Raw genomic sequence first — 14319 nt, 5'->3', positions numbered from 1 at the left:
TGAGTGGAGAGTTGGCCTGCACCACTCTGTCCTGTAGGCTCCGCAGCCCAGTGACTCCTGTATTCACAGGGAGGGATTGTCTTTCTGTTCTGTGTATGTAGACAATACCCAGAAACCTCCTCCAGCGACTGCAGAGAGATGCGGGCTGCTGTCGGAGAGAGCTGTGGGTGTGCATGAATGAATGAATGAATGAACCATTCGTTAGCACCGGCAGGAGAAGCTCCATGATTTTGTGACTGCTAATTAGTGGTTGTAAGTGTGTTTGCAATGGTAGGTGTTCACTTGCATGGCTGCAAAGAGAGACAGGGAAGGAAAGGGAGATACTCCCCGAGTTAGACTCTTTCTTTCACAGCCCGGCTCCACCTTTCACTCGGGGGCTTTGAAAAACAAAGGTCTGCATGCGCCTGGAAAGATGTGTGTGAGGGTCTGGAGAGTGGGGAGATATCTTCTGCCAGCCCCTCAGCCTCACATCCCTCCTAATCAAGATCTTTCCAAGCAGATGAAGGCAGCTCTCTGGTACGGGTGGGATAACGCCACATCTCCTTTCACCTTTGCTGTCTCACATGGTTTAAGCTGGGTGATACAAGGCAGGGAACTGCATGGGCTAGCGAGCACCACCATGAATGCTGACAGACTTTGGTTTTCTTTAGCCCCTGTTCCACAGATGTCCCAAAACAACCTTAGGCTGGAGCAGCCTTCCCGAGGGTCTGGGCAGGAGGCACTGGGAGAGAGGAGCATGCCTGGGGGCAGGCAGGGAGAGGTGGGCTGGGGAAGTGCCTGTCTTTTTGGGGAGCAGCTCGCCAGCTAGCAGAGCTAGTGTCCTGGTGCTCCTGAGGAGTTGTGTGCCGTGTTCAGCGAGACAGCTGGGAAGTAGGTCAGCAACACAACCGAGGGAAACGGGGAGCTTTCGGGAGAGCTTCACGGCTGACAGCTAATTAAAATCTGAGCTGCACTGCTTACCGTTGCAGCGATTAGATTTCAGCGTGTGGGGCGAGGAGCATCAGCAGGGATTGTGTTTGCTGCAGGCGAGCTGCTTTCCTTGTACAGCGCCCTGCATCCCGCAGCCACTGCCAAACCAAGCACCAGGAAGACACAGCCAGGTCCGGAGCCGGGTCTGGTGCCCCGTTTAGTTGTGCTCCCTCTACATCAGTCACCCTGGTGGGAGAATCAAGTCCCATCCGATCACCACGCGTGGCCAGATGCAACTGTGCTCTTCCCCTGAAGAGTTTAAAAGAGGTGAGGCTGACAGTCAGAGTTAGCTGTTGGACACAAAAAAAGTGTCTTCTCTAAGCCAAGTGATTTGGAATTATGTTCATCCAACGTGTAGGCAATAAGCTCTTAAAGTGAGACCAGAACTACATACCGATTGCAGCTGTAACGCCAATAACAGCTAGCTGACTTGCTGGTTCGTCACCTCATCACAAAGAGCTTTAAAAGAGGGTGTCAGGATGTTATCCGTGTCCGACACCAGATCCCAACCAAAGAAATACAGTTTCCCATCCCCACTGGCAGAAAATAGTGATGTGGAAATGTCACCCTCCCCACCAGAAAAGAATAGAATAAAAATTTAAAAAAGGAAATAAATAAAAGCACAAATGAAGTCCACAAACAAGCCAGCAGTGGCACAAATTACAGGTGGACTGGATGAGGGGGAGAAGGTGTAGGACGGGGCAGGAGCTGCAGTAGTGGCTCTACTTCTCCCGGGTTCATGTTGCACCTGAGCAGGAGGGCCACGCAAGGTCACCAGGTACTTGCGGCTACAAGTGCAAGGGTTATTAGCTTTGGTCCTATTTTAAGTTCCTAAACCCACAGTTTTGCCTGGAGGGCAGGACAACGGGTTCATCTGCTCCTCTCCGGAGCCAGCGGAGGGTGGAGGAGCCGCTCAGGTGCGGCGGCAGGGGAATTGCCCACAGGAAGGGCGCTTGGGCCAACCTGAGGTGCACCAAGTCCATCTCCTCCGGGCTGGCTGGGGCTGCTGGCTTCCTGCGGGGCCTCCCAAACCCACTGACCCTCTTGTGGGGACAGGAGGCTCGGAAGGTTCAGGGGCTGGCCTGGAGGTGGCCAGAAACAGGTCTTGGGAGGATGCTAAATGACCCACAGGCCCCTAGTCTGTCACCCCACAGCCCCATGGCACCCACAGCCCTGTGCAAACACCATGATGCTGGGGATGTGAAGGGGGGGGTGAACATCAAACCAGGGCCCTTTGGGACACCCCAAGTCTGCTGCCTCCCCACGATAGCAATGGGGACAACATGGGCACCCCTTGCACCATCCTTCCTGGGGCTTCCTAACCCAGGGCTGGGGGAAGGAGAGGGCGTACGGGGGAGGCAGCGCCTGCCAGCAGCTCCCTCTGTCCTGCAGGGTGCAAATGGGGTCGGGCTCACCCCGGGAAGCTGCAAGGGGGCAGGATCGGGACCCGGGGTCAAGCGGGGCAGGGCTGGGGGCTGCCCCGGGCAGGGCGGGCAGGGCGGCCGGGGGTGGGTCCGCAGCCAGCCCTGCCTTTCAAAGTCCCTCGCTCCGAGGAGGAAATCGGGAAATATTTCCAGCAGCAGCAGCAGCAGCAGGAGGAGGAGGAGGAAGAGGAGGAGGAGGAGGAGGAGGAGGAGGGCCGGCGGTTTTCTCCCAGCCCCCGGAGGGATGCGGAGGGAGAGGAGGCTGCCTGCGGGGTGGGCTGGCTGAGCGCATCCCGGGGGCTGTGCGTGTGTGCGCTCCCTCCATCCCTCCCTCTCTCCCTCCCTCCCTCCCTCCCTTCATCCACCCTCCCTCCCTCCCTCCCTTCCTCCTCCTCCTCCTCCTCCCGCCCGCCCTCCCGCCGCCGCAGCCGCGCACCGGGGCTCCGCCACCCCGCGCCCCGCCGCGATGCCCCGCCGCTGCTGAACCGGCTCCGGCTGCTGCTCTCCCCCCCCCCCCCCTTCTTCCCCTCCCCAAACCCCCCGACAGGTAGGTCCGCGACCCCCCGGCCCTCGCCCTGCCCTCCCCGGCATCGGGGGGGAGCTGTATGGGGGGGGTCCCCGGGATGGGGGGAGGTGGGATGGGGATGGGGAGCCGCTGGGGGATGCTGCTGTCCCCCCCCCCCCCCACATCCCTTCCCCGAGCCGGGAATGCTTTTTGCAAGCCAGCCGCGGTACCTTAGGCGAGGCGATTGGGGCTCGCCTCCCTCCCCCGCCGGCCAGTCGCGACATGTCGCGACGGGAGGCGCGCCCGCGGGGAGGGGGGTGCCTCCCTTCACCCCGAGGGTCGAGCGTGCGGGAGCGGGGAGGGGGCCGGAGAGAGCCGCCCCCCCCAGCCGGGGGTCTTACGGGCATCGTCCCCCGGGGGGAGCCGTGCCTCCGCCCGGCGGGGTGGCGGTGCCTGCAGCCGGGCTGCCTTGCCTCCAGCCCCGGGGGGGTTCTGCCTTGAAAGGGGTCCCGAGGCGAGTGGCCGGAGGCACCTGCAGCCACGCCGAAAATCCCCGTTTTCTTTTCCCCGAGCGGCTGTGCCTTTCCCCGAAGGGCTGGCGCTCGGCAGCGCTCATCACGTAGGCTTTGTCTAGGTGGAAGCATGGCTGGGGCTCTTCCGTCATCGCGAGTTTAATTCTTTCATCGTAGCCTTGTTGCTTCCCTCCCCGCCGAGCCGTGCCCGCCGCTCGGCTCCGTCTCCGGGGCGAAAAGCGAGCGGCCGAGGCATTGGAGAAATGCAGCAAGCACTAGGGAGAGGACCCGAGCCTGGAAAGGAAAGCCGTAGTAAAACCACAAGGTCACGGGCGTGTGGGTGCGAGCGGCTGATTTCAGGGGCTCCTCTCGCTGGCGCTTCTCTTGAAGCCGTTCCTCCCGTCCCGGGTGCTGGAAAACCGGGAGTCAGGCGATGGAAACGGGGGCCGAGGGAGGCTGGGGTCCTCTGGGTGCTCTCCTGGTGGTGTTCTCGTGCTCTTTCTCGCTGCCCCGAAGAGAAGAGGTGTGCTTTTGTTCGGATAGGGGAAGCTGGGATGCCCGCACGTTGGTGTGGTGGTGGCAGCCGGGAGAAAACAGCTGGGCTGTGTGGCTGGGGCAGTGGGCATCGCCAAAGAGAGGCAGCTGTGCTGGCTTGGGTGCGTCTGATACATGTCTCCTTCTCACCTTTTCCTTCCAGCTGGTTCTTCAAGAGCAACTTTGCCCCTTTTCCAGCAATTAAACCAAATGGGGGCACAGCCAAGCTTTTCTAGAGCCAGAACCCACCAGTAAAGCCATGAATCCCCCCCCAGCACCTCCCCAGGAAAGTTGAACCCTCTCATACCCACCAGCCCTGTTTCTCTGGAAGCATAAACAACTCCAAAGCCAATGCTGGGGAACTGGGGAGCTCAAAGCTTCCCCTGAGCCAGGGTTTGCATTCAAGATGTTTGAGGATGCACTCACTCTATCCTCGCATCCCTGAATGCCAACACCAACTAGCAGAGATAAGCTGAGGAATTTTTCCCTGCTTCTTTACCCAACTCTCACTGAGCTTTTTGAGGTCTTCGGTTGTAAATTGCTCCTGAGATGTCTGATCTGGGTCTGGCCAGGCTGCAGCAGGTTTGCTCTCTTGGCACTGCTGTACCCAGCACAGCATGGACTTGGCTCGTGTCCTTGCTCTCAGGAGTCCCCACAGCACCGTGATGATGCCACAGAGGTACAGCCATTTCTCTGACTGTCCAAACCTTTCTTTCTCTGCTCAGGACCTTCAGGGTTGCAGTTTCCTGGCATCACATCTAGGACAGAAGTTGGTTTTCTGTTTTGTTGCTGGGTCCATACAGCCCTGCTGGCTTCTGGGGGAAAAGCCCCTCTTCTCCAGCATCCTAACGAAACTCACGCCTTGTAACAAAGCCCAGTGTCCTCCAAGGTATGGGCATCTCTAGAGGACCAACCCATTCCTCTTGGACAACACAAATGGCATGTGATACGGGCACTGTGAATAACCTAGAGCAGCACAAGTGCTGCATGCCATGATCCACACGTGTTCCTAGCTCACAAATGTCCTGGCTGTGCCTGGGTCTGCAGCGGGGTGCTCAGGGTGCTGTTGGGACTGTGGCATCCCACATGGGCTGAGCTCCTGGCCAGTGCATGAATGGTATCTCTCCAGCTCTTTTCAGGAAGCTCGTAGGGACTTGGCCTTCTCCACTATCTCTACCCCTTTGGCAAGTTTAGCTGAAATTGGGGGGAGGTGAGGGGAGCAAACAGACAGACAGACAGACATGGAAAGTGTGATTTCATACGCCTGGCTTCCTAAGGAAACCTGGCTACAAATAGAAGTGAGATTTGCTGCTGCGAAGAGCTGCTGGGGAGACGCAGGAGGCAGATGAGGTGGGGGCTGGAGGGGTGGCTAACCCTGCTCTGCAGGCAGGTGGCCCAGGCCCTGCATGCCCGGGGGGCTCAGATTGTCTTTCCTGAGATCTGGCGGTCTAAAATCCTGTGTGTCTGCTCAGCACCGGCGTCCGGCTCCCTCTAGAGTCAGCGGTGTGAGCCTCTGGGCGATGACCACCCTCCACCAGCCTGGGCTGGACACCCAGCTGAGGGATGGAGACACACAGCTGATGGATGGAGCGCACCGAGGTGGCCTCCAGCCCAAATTAAGCTGCCACAGCCCTTTCCCCATGCACGTGCCCAGGGACTTCTCCCACCTCTCCATCCCTGGATGTGTGCGGGGAGCTGGGGAAGGGGGGAGCTCTGCTCTCTCGAAGCCTTCTGCTCCTTCCCCCCATAGAACCCAGGAGCACATCCCACCATGTAGGTGACCCCCACAGAGCTACCAGCCCAAGGGACAAACGGGAACAGGCAGGCAGGGAGGAGAGCAAGCCCTGTCCTACAGAAACCCTTGGATCTGGGCAAATTCTTCCTTCCCAGCCTACCTGGGAGCACAAGGATTGTTAGCGGTGTTTTATCCTCCCAACAGTCATTTTACAGAAGAATTGGATGCTTCTCAATAAAGACAAGGCAAAAAAAAACAAAAAAAAACAGGTGGTAGGGATAGAGAAACGATCTGGAGACAGCAGCAACAAGGAGGAGAGATGTTAAAAAAATACAGCACAAAGAATTAAGAATTAAGAATTTCTCCCTTGCTTCTCGTTTCCTGGCATTTTCGTCTCTGAGCTCGTGTATCGCAGGGAAAAGAGACAACTTGCCGCTCAGCCTCAATGCATTAAAAAGCAAAGCTGGAGACTCCCTGAAAAAAAAAAAATACAATTCCAAGCTCAATCTCTACAAGCTGCCCCCAAATTCAACCAATCTGGCTGAATTTTTTTATGGGGGCTGATTTATTTTCTCTATTTATCTGTTTATTTTGGAAAGTTGCTGGGGAGATTGTGGGAGGGGATTGGATGCTGCATGCAAGAGAGAGATAGGATACTTGGAAAAATCAGTTGCGGACTGATAATTGTTCTAACTTTTTAATGTCCCTTACAGAAAACAGTGTGGCCTGGTGCGTATTTTACTCGATTGGCTTCATGGAGGGCTCATGCCTCTGACTATATTTGGAAAGGTTTTGATGGGTTTTGTACTGATGCAATCAGGATGCTGACGGCCTGGAAATCATTTTCCCGATGTGGAGATCCGGAGGGTCATGGGCAGGGGATGCCAACAGTTTCGGAGTGACAGAGCTGGGTGGAAGGGAGAAGGAGCAGGGCTGCGAGCCAAGGGCTTTCCAAGCTGCCTTTAAAGTGCCATCGTGCTCCGCAGCCCTGCGTGGCAACATGGCTTTTGGACACTCCAGCTTTCCTCCATGGATCCAGAGGTCCAGCCAGCGTGGCTTTTGGCTCTTCTCTTGCTTTCATGGGTAAAAATCACAGCTGGCAGGAGCTACTTTTTACCAAAGCTGTGCCACACAGCAGTGCCCAGATCAGGGCTGTTGGCATCCTCCTTGTGTGCCTCAGCTGCAGGAAGCTGCACCTAGACTCTTGGCTGATTTCCTGACTGATGGTCAGAGACCAGTTGATTTGTTGGGGCTTTTTTTTTTTTTTTTCCTACAGTCATCACATCTTTCCCCAGCGCAGGGTTTGCTCAAGCCGCCCTGCTGTGAGGCAGATTGCTGCTTTCAATGAGGCGCAGGTGTACCGGCTCCTGCATGGCCGGGAAGGGTCAGGAGGAGGTGGAGAGGTGTTAGCCTCTGGAGAGAGGTCTTTGGGTACAAGTACACTCCTGCAGATGAGGTATGCAAAGCTTTCTGCAAGAAAACTACTCGCATTTAACTCTTAGGTGCTGCTCTCCTTCGAGAGAACCTGGGATAGGGGTGCAGGGATTCGGAGACCTCAGGTCTCAGAGGATGCTGCTCCCACCTCCCGCACACCGGTGACACAGCCGTGGGGATACTTTCCCATACAGGCTGGCAGTAAATTCACCGTAACAATGCTTATTGTGGAGCTGATGTCGCAGTGGGGTAGGCACAGTCGGGTGGCTGTGACGGTGTGAAGGCTGCTGTGTTACAGCTGCTCTGCGTTGCAGAGTGCTTGCTGTCAAGTGATGGAGAGAGAATTCTCCATGGAAAGTCTCTCTTTTTGCGTGGCCACTCCTTCCTCGTGAGCCCAACCTTTCCTGCCCAAGCCCTGTAACGAAGGCAGCCAGGCTAGAGCTATTTTTTTTTTCCAGAGCTCTGAACAGCGATGCTGCTACCAGCCTGTTGCAAACGGCTGCGAACTTCATCACTCAAAGGTGCAGGAAAGCAGCGGGAAGGGTCTAAAAGTGGATACGGCCCGGGTGCCGTGCCCAGATGGGAGTGGGACTTCTGGGAGGCTGCTGCAAAGGAAAAGCTCTGTGCTGCTGAAGCACGGAGCAGCTCTCAGGCTGGCTTTGTTCGCAGCACGCAGCCAGCCTGGAGGAGCCTTCCTTCAGCCTGGAGGAGCTCATGGCAGAGCGGAGGCTAAAAGGCTGCTCTCTCCCCATCTGGCAGCTCCGGAGCTGGGGGGCCAGAGCACGAGCTGGCAGCAGGAGCTCTCTTCTACCAGCTTGTAAAGCCCAGTACTAGGGGAAAGCCTTGAGCTCCCTTCTCCAGGCAGAAGGCAAACATCTCTGCAACCCTCTTAGCCTTACTGCGGGCAAAAACTGGGGTTTTACAGCACTGAAGGCTGGAAGGAAGGCTGGCCAAATGTCCCTTGGCTGGGGTCTGGATCTAAACTGAGCTTGCCTCAAAGGGACCATGCAGCCCCTTGCAGGCTTTCTCCTGTGACTGCAAAAGCAGCTGCTGGCACTTCGGGGAGCTTCTGGGGAGCGAGCTGGGGGCTGGCTCTGCTGGCTAGCTCCAGCTCTACCTGAAAGCCTCCAGGCAGCCGGATCCGGGGGAAAAAATGAGCTTTGGGTCTGCCCTGTGTTGTAGGGTTGATGCTTATGGGCAGGGCTGTGCTGATCCAGGGTGGTAGCTTGTGGTTCGTCACCACACGTGTACAGCCAGCTCGTGTGTTTGCTTTTCTTGTTGATGGCCTGGCTGGGAAATGCAATTGAGACACCTTAATGAAAAGCTAACAAAGTTGGCTTTGAAGGGAAGGCTGGCATTCTGGTAGCCTTGCTTCTCGTTAGAGAATAATATGAATGATTTGTCTGGGAATATTCCTACTGCTGGGTTTGCAGCAGCCTGCTGACCATGGGCTGAGACCCCATGCAAATGCCAAGCAAGAGGGTCTCCAGGGACTGAGTTGTTTATTTTGGACTGTGCAAATAAAGAAACGCTGCTAATTTTACAGCAGTTGCTTCTCAGAGAGATTTGGATTGTCAGGCTCTGGTTGTGTATGTGTAGCCAGCATGTTGTGACCAAGCATTTTCTAACCCTCCATAATTCCTGAGCCTGCTGCTAATAACGCTGATTATGAATTGGTTCCAGTAGGAAGAGTGGGGGGTACCTGAATCCTTTTTGATAACCGCACTGCAGAATGTTGGAGAAAGTCCAACATAGGGTTGCTGGATGCTATGGCCACTCAAAGAAGGTTGCCTGCACATTGCCAAGGCTGGTGTGTTTCTCCTTATTAAGCTCCAGCCCTTCTCCACCCATCTGGGCTCTCAAGAAAAGCTCCACGTCTCCTGTCTCCTGCTGTCTCAGGGAAAAATGTTGTTTGTACATGGAGAGCTGCATGGAAAGGCCAGAAAGATGGATTGCTCAGATGCAAGCCTCTAGGCTTTGTTCCTCCTGTTTAACGAAATATGGGACTTGATTAAAAAAATATATATTTGTGTTAGAATGTTTGAAAGGGAAGAACATGGCAAATAAAGTTCAAGTGACTTATTAATCTGATTTAGTGAGTAGTTTTTTTTCTGGCTGAGACTTCCAGTGCTCAAATCCTTTTAAGACTGCAGAGTTGGTCCAAAGTATGATGGGACTCTTCTATTCTTTATGACCTAAATCAGTGACCCAAAGCATAATATTTTCTCTGGAACCATCTGTTTTCTCCTCTTGCCAAGGGGATTTCACAATGCCTGGTTGCTCTGAATAATTGTACATGTGCAAGGATATGACTTGCCACAGGGAGAAAATTAACTGAACAAGGGCAGGTGGATGCTTTGAGTTTTCTATTGATTGAAACTACTACCCTTTAGAAAGAGAGGGTGAAGAACCACAGAGCTGAGTAATATTTTATGCCCACGCTACATTTTCCTTAAGCCTACATATTTTTGAAATTAATTAATTAATTAAATGCTTAGGAGTTATCTGGGATAAATAGAGTAGATACCAAGCCAGCTTGTGTTTTGACAGCCCCTTTATCAAGCATCTCCAAGAGTCGGTTTGAAGCAGGGTGAAACACGGTCAGGAATACAGATGTTGGGTGACTAATTAATGTTTCGGCTAAACTTCAATGACCATGAATGCACATCTGTTTCAACTTAGCTATCTGCAAAATGGCATACAACAAGGTACTCTTCTTTGTAAACATCATGTTTTCATTTATTTTTTACTTAAGATCTGTAAGTGACGACTAGAGCCTGCATTATTGGGAAGCAGAAGGTGTCTGGGGACTGTGACTTGGGGAGAAACGTTTGGGGTTTCTGACTCCAGCAGCAAGAGCTTCTCGTAACGTTAGCAGGATTTCCAATGCAAACAATTCCTGTATTTTAAATTGAGCTTCATACAGGAGACACGCTTTTTCTTGTTCCTCTTATCTGTTCTTATCACCCAGCTCTCTGAATTGCTCACTTCCTGCTCGGTGTATCTTTTGCCTTACTTAATTAGAAAACTGGGAGGGGGCTGCAGCAGAGAACAACAATTCCCGGTGAGGAGATGCCATTTACATATAACTGTCTTAATATATTTTCAGTATTATTCTTCCCTCCCAATAATCCCACTACAGCATTCTTCAATAAAAGCAAATCGAGCGGAGGGCGTTCATCCATCGTTACAACATCTCTGTAAGGAGTAGATCCCGTAACGTGGGTGCAAGATGGTACTCACTCCTCCAGACACTTCTTCCTTCGCACGCAGCCTGTCCCTGCATAACGAGCCCCTGCCCTGATGAGGAGGGGTGATTTCTGTATCATAAGGAGAGGGGTGGTGGTGATCAGGCGCTCCTTTTCAAGGAGGCGTTGGTGTGTCCCTGTTGGAGGGTAAATGCTTCTCCCTGGGAACGCCTGGCTGTACGCTTGCAGTCAGCAGTGCTGGCTGTGCTGAGAAACAAGCCCTCTTCGAGAAGGAAGAGGGAAGGTGAGCTTTGCCACCCCTGCTGGGGTCACATCTAAGCACAGGTGACAGCTGGGACACTGTCACTGGATGCAGCCTTTAGCACAGATGGGCTGGTCTGCAGCTCCAAGCGCGTGCGGCTAAGCATCTGGCACTAAGGGACAGTGGTGGCACTGAGGGACAGGGTTTAGTGATGGGACTCCATAGGTCAGGTTGGTGGCTGGACTTGATGATCCTGAAGGTTGTTTCCAACCCAGATGATTCTGTGAGTCTATGATCTGTGGGACCCGGCACTGTGTTTACTGAGGAGCAGGCAGGTGGCAAATGGTGGGGTGAGACCTGCCAGGTATTATAGAGATGTTGTCTGTACCTCCTGCTCATGTCCGCATCTCTGGTATGGACCTGAGAACATTACCCCTCCCTTAAAAGCTGAAATCTTTCATGACTAGACTCTTGGTTTTGTTTCTGGGCTGTTGTTTTCTTTTTACGAGCAAAACCTGTTCAGCCTTCTGTAGTCTTCAGCAAGGTAAAGGTATCAACATGTTCATTTTCCTCTCTTCATAGAAGCATTTTTAAGTACTGTGTGATTAAATTAACTTGGAATGGAGAAATGTAGTATGGCAAAGGCTCTCCTTGAGGAGAAAATATAGCTTTAATAACAAGGAATCTGGCTTTTATTGCCTAGTAAAATTGAGAATTTAACACTGAGCATGCTCAGGTTTTTGCACTAAGCATCTCTATGTAATTTAAGGCATCTGCTCTGTAGGTTTATGCACTGTTAACTAACTGCAAACCTCTTTAACAGCTCCCCGACACTGCTGGAAAATCCTGAGGCAGGACAAGGGCAAGTACTGCTGTCATGCCTGATGACTGATGTTGTAAATGGAGTGAGAAAGGCCCTTGCAAGGGAAGCCGGCAAAGCTGACCTAGTGGGAAAAGAGCGTAGGGACAGGCTTCCTCTCGAAGCATGCCAAGAGAGCCATGCTTGGATGCATATGGGGCTCTTTCCAGTTTTGGGAAGGTGCAAAGTGATGCGCTGTGGAAGAAATGGCTCCAAAATCATTAATTAAAGACTGCCCTTCTGGTGCGCCGTATGACCGAGGTGCCGTTAAGAGCAAGGTTTTGCCAAGGCTTGAGCTTGCTTCGCGCAGATATGGAGTAGATGCTTGGGAAGGACTGTGAGCAAGAAAAGGCTATAAAATATGTCCTTTACAGTGAATAAAAATATTCCAAAAAATGATTGGACTATAGTAATTTCCCTGTCCCCTCCTGCTCTTCCCTGAATTCCAGTGCAGGAGTGCTCCATCATTTTGAAACATGAAACACTTCTGCCAGCCATGAAGCAAAATAAAGAGTTTTAATTAGATGAGAAACAGGAAAATACAACTGAAGAAATAAGCTTTCAGCAAAGAGAGAGAAAATGGCATTAAACATCTGTGTAGCTGAAAGGGGTAGGTGCTAGCCCACTGGTATCATCTGACTCAGTCCTTGCTCGGATAGCTGAACTAAAGATTTGTATGTGGAAATCTGCAGTGGTCATAACACAGTTAGGGCTCATTAGATGGGTCTTCTTGAGGAACAGGGTAATTTGATTATACATTTGGGAAAGGTGAGAAATAAATTGGGTGGAAAAGAAGATCTGTTGTCTCTGGCCAGCCTCAGTGCATCTTTCCTTTTGTCTCTGCAGGTTGAGGACATTTGGGACCTGCTCGGTGGAAGCGGCCATGTCGCAAGCAACTCACCCACCCACCTTCCTGGTGAATTTCCAACTCCTGAGTGTTGTGGTGGTGCTGCTCGTCCATGCAGAAGGCATATATGCAGAAAGCCCCAGTGAAGTGCCTGCAAACAAGTCTGAGGAGTGCACGGGCTCGTACATCTGCAAAAAGGGTGTGATTTTACCAATATGGGAACCCCAAGACCCCTCGTTCGGTGACAAAATAGCTCGGGCAACAGTGTATTTTGTAGCGATGGTGTACATGTTCCTGGGAGTATCCATCATAGCCGACCGTTTCATGTCCTCCATCGAAGTCATTACATCCCAAGAGCGGGAAATAACCATCAAGAAGCCCAACGGCGAGACCAGCAAAACCACAGTGAGGATCTGGAATGAGACCGTTTCCAACCTCACGTTGATGGCCTTGGGCTCATCCGCTCCCGAGATCCTTCTGTCTGTTATCGAAGTGTGTGGTCACGGCTTCACAGCAGGGGACTTGGGGCCAAGCACAATTGTTGGAAGTGCTGCATTTAACATGTTTGTCATCATTGCGATCTGTGTTTATGTTGTTCCGGATGGAGAGATAAGGAAGATCAAGCACTTGCGAGTGTTTTTTGTTACAGCAGCCTGGAGCATCTTTGCCTACACTTGGCTTTACATTATTTTATCTGTGTCTTCTCCTGGTGTTGTGGAGGTTTGGGAAGGCTTGCTCACCTTCTTCTTCTTCCCTATCTGTGTGGTGTTTGCCTGGATAGCTGACAGGAGACTTTTATTTTACAAGTATGTCTACAAGAAATATCGAGCTGGCAAGCAGAGAGGCATGATTATTGAGCATGAGGGTGACCGGCCCTCCTCCAAAGCTGATATTGAGATGGACGGAAAGGTTGCTAATTCTCATGTGGAGAACTTTTTGGATGGGACACTGGTGTTGGAGGTGGATGAAAAAGACCAGGATGATGAGGAAGCCAGGAGAGAAATGGCTCGGATCCTGAAAGAGCTGAAACAAAAACATCCCGACAAGGAAATTGAGCAGCTTATAGAGTTGGCCAACTACCAGGTCCTAAGTCAGCAGCAGAAGAGCAGGGCCTTTTACCGCATCCAGGCCACTCGGCTCATGACTGGAGCTGGCAACATCTTGAAGAGACATGCTGCAGACCAGGCCCGCAAAGCTGTCAGCATGCATGAGGTCAACAGTGAGGTGGCAGAAAACGATCCCATCAGCAAGCTCTACTTTGAGCAAGGCACCTACCAGTGTCTGGAGAACTGTGGCACCGTCGCCCTGACCATCATTCGCCGGGGCGGCGACTTGACCAACACGGTGTACGTTGACTTCAGGACAGAGGATGGAACGGCCAATGCTGGCTCTGACTATGAATTCACTGAAGGGACTGTGGTCTTCAAGCCTGGAGAGACCCAGAAGGAGATCCGTGTTGGCATAATCGATGATGACATATTTGAGGAGGATGAGAATTTCCTGGTCCATCTCAGCAATGTCCGCGTGAGCACTGAGGCCTCAGATGAGGGCATTCTTGAGGCCACTCGTGTCTCAACGCTTGCCTGCCTGGGCTCACCGTCTACTGCCACTGTCACCATCTTTGACGATGACCATGCTGGCATCTTCACCTTTGAGGAACCAGTAACACATGTCAGCGAGAGCGTGGGGACCATGGAAGTGAAAGTGTTGCGAACCTCTGGCGCACGAGGAAATGTTATTGTGCCCTATAAAACCATTGAAGGCTCAGCCAAAGGTGGAGGAGAGGACTTTGAAGACACCTGCGGGGAGCTGGAATTCCAGAACGATGAGATAGTGTAAGTGAAGCTTTCATTTGTTACTTCCAATCTGTCATTCTCCTGAAATAAAATGCACATGGCTACCAGAGCTGCACTGGAGGTGTGTGGGTGCCAGTGAGTAGCAGCAAGCTGTGAATGGTCTTGTGTGCTTTAGGGAGCCTGAAATGCTGTGTTCCTGCCTTGTTAGCAGATCAGAGAGTGGCAGCTGCTCGGGGGCACTCCACCCTTCCAGC

At 52.7% G+C, this 14319-nt stretch overlaps 1 protein-coding gene across 9 annotated transcripts in view; it reads left to right on the top strand.

The window, feature by feature from the left end:
• The window catches only part of SLC8A1 (solute carrier family 8 member A1), a 105394-nt gene that overhangs the window by 11984 nt on the left and 79091 nt on the right, over positions 1–14319 (top strand). For 5 of the 9 annotated variants that reach the window (XM_084515502.1, XM_084515501.1, XM_084515500.1 and 2 more), the window contains exons 1-2: positions 2606–2940; positions 12269–14104. In XM_084515502.1, the coding sequence (XP_084371628.1) occupies positions 12306–14104 (1799 nt within the window). In that variant the 5' untranslated portion in view covers positions 2606–2940; positions 12269–12305. Of the gene's footprint in view, positions 1–2604; positions 2941–12268; positions 14105–14319 lie in introns of those variants that run through there. The other 4 variants (XM_084515505.1, XM_084515504.1, XM_084515503.1 and 1 more) reach the window with 2 other exon arrangements.

Source organism: Aythya ferina, assembly GCF_964211825.1.
Source record: "Aythya ferina genome assembly, chromosome: 3".
Classification (NCBI taxonomy): Eukaryota; Metazoa; Chordata; class Aves; order Anseriformes; family Anatidae; genus Aythya; species Aythya ferina.
This window is presented reverse-complemented; position numbering and strand designations above follow the sequence as displayed.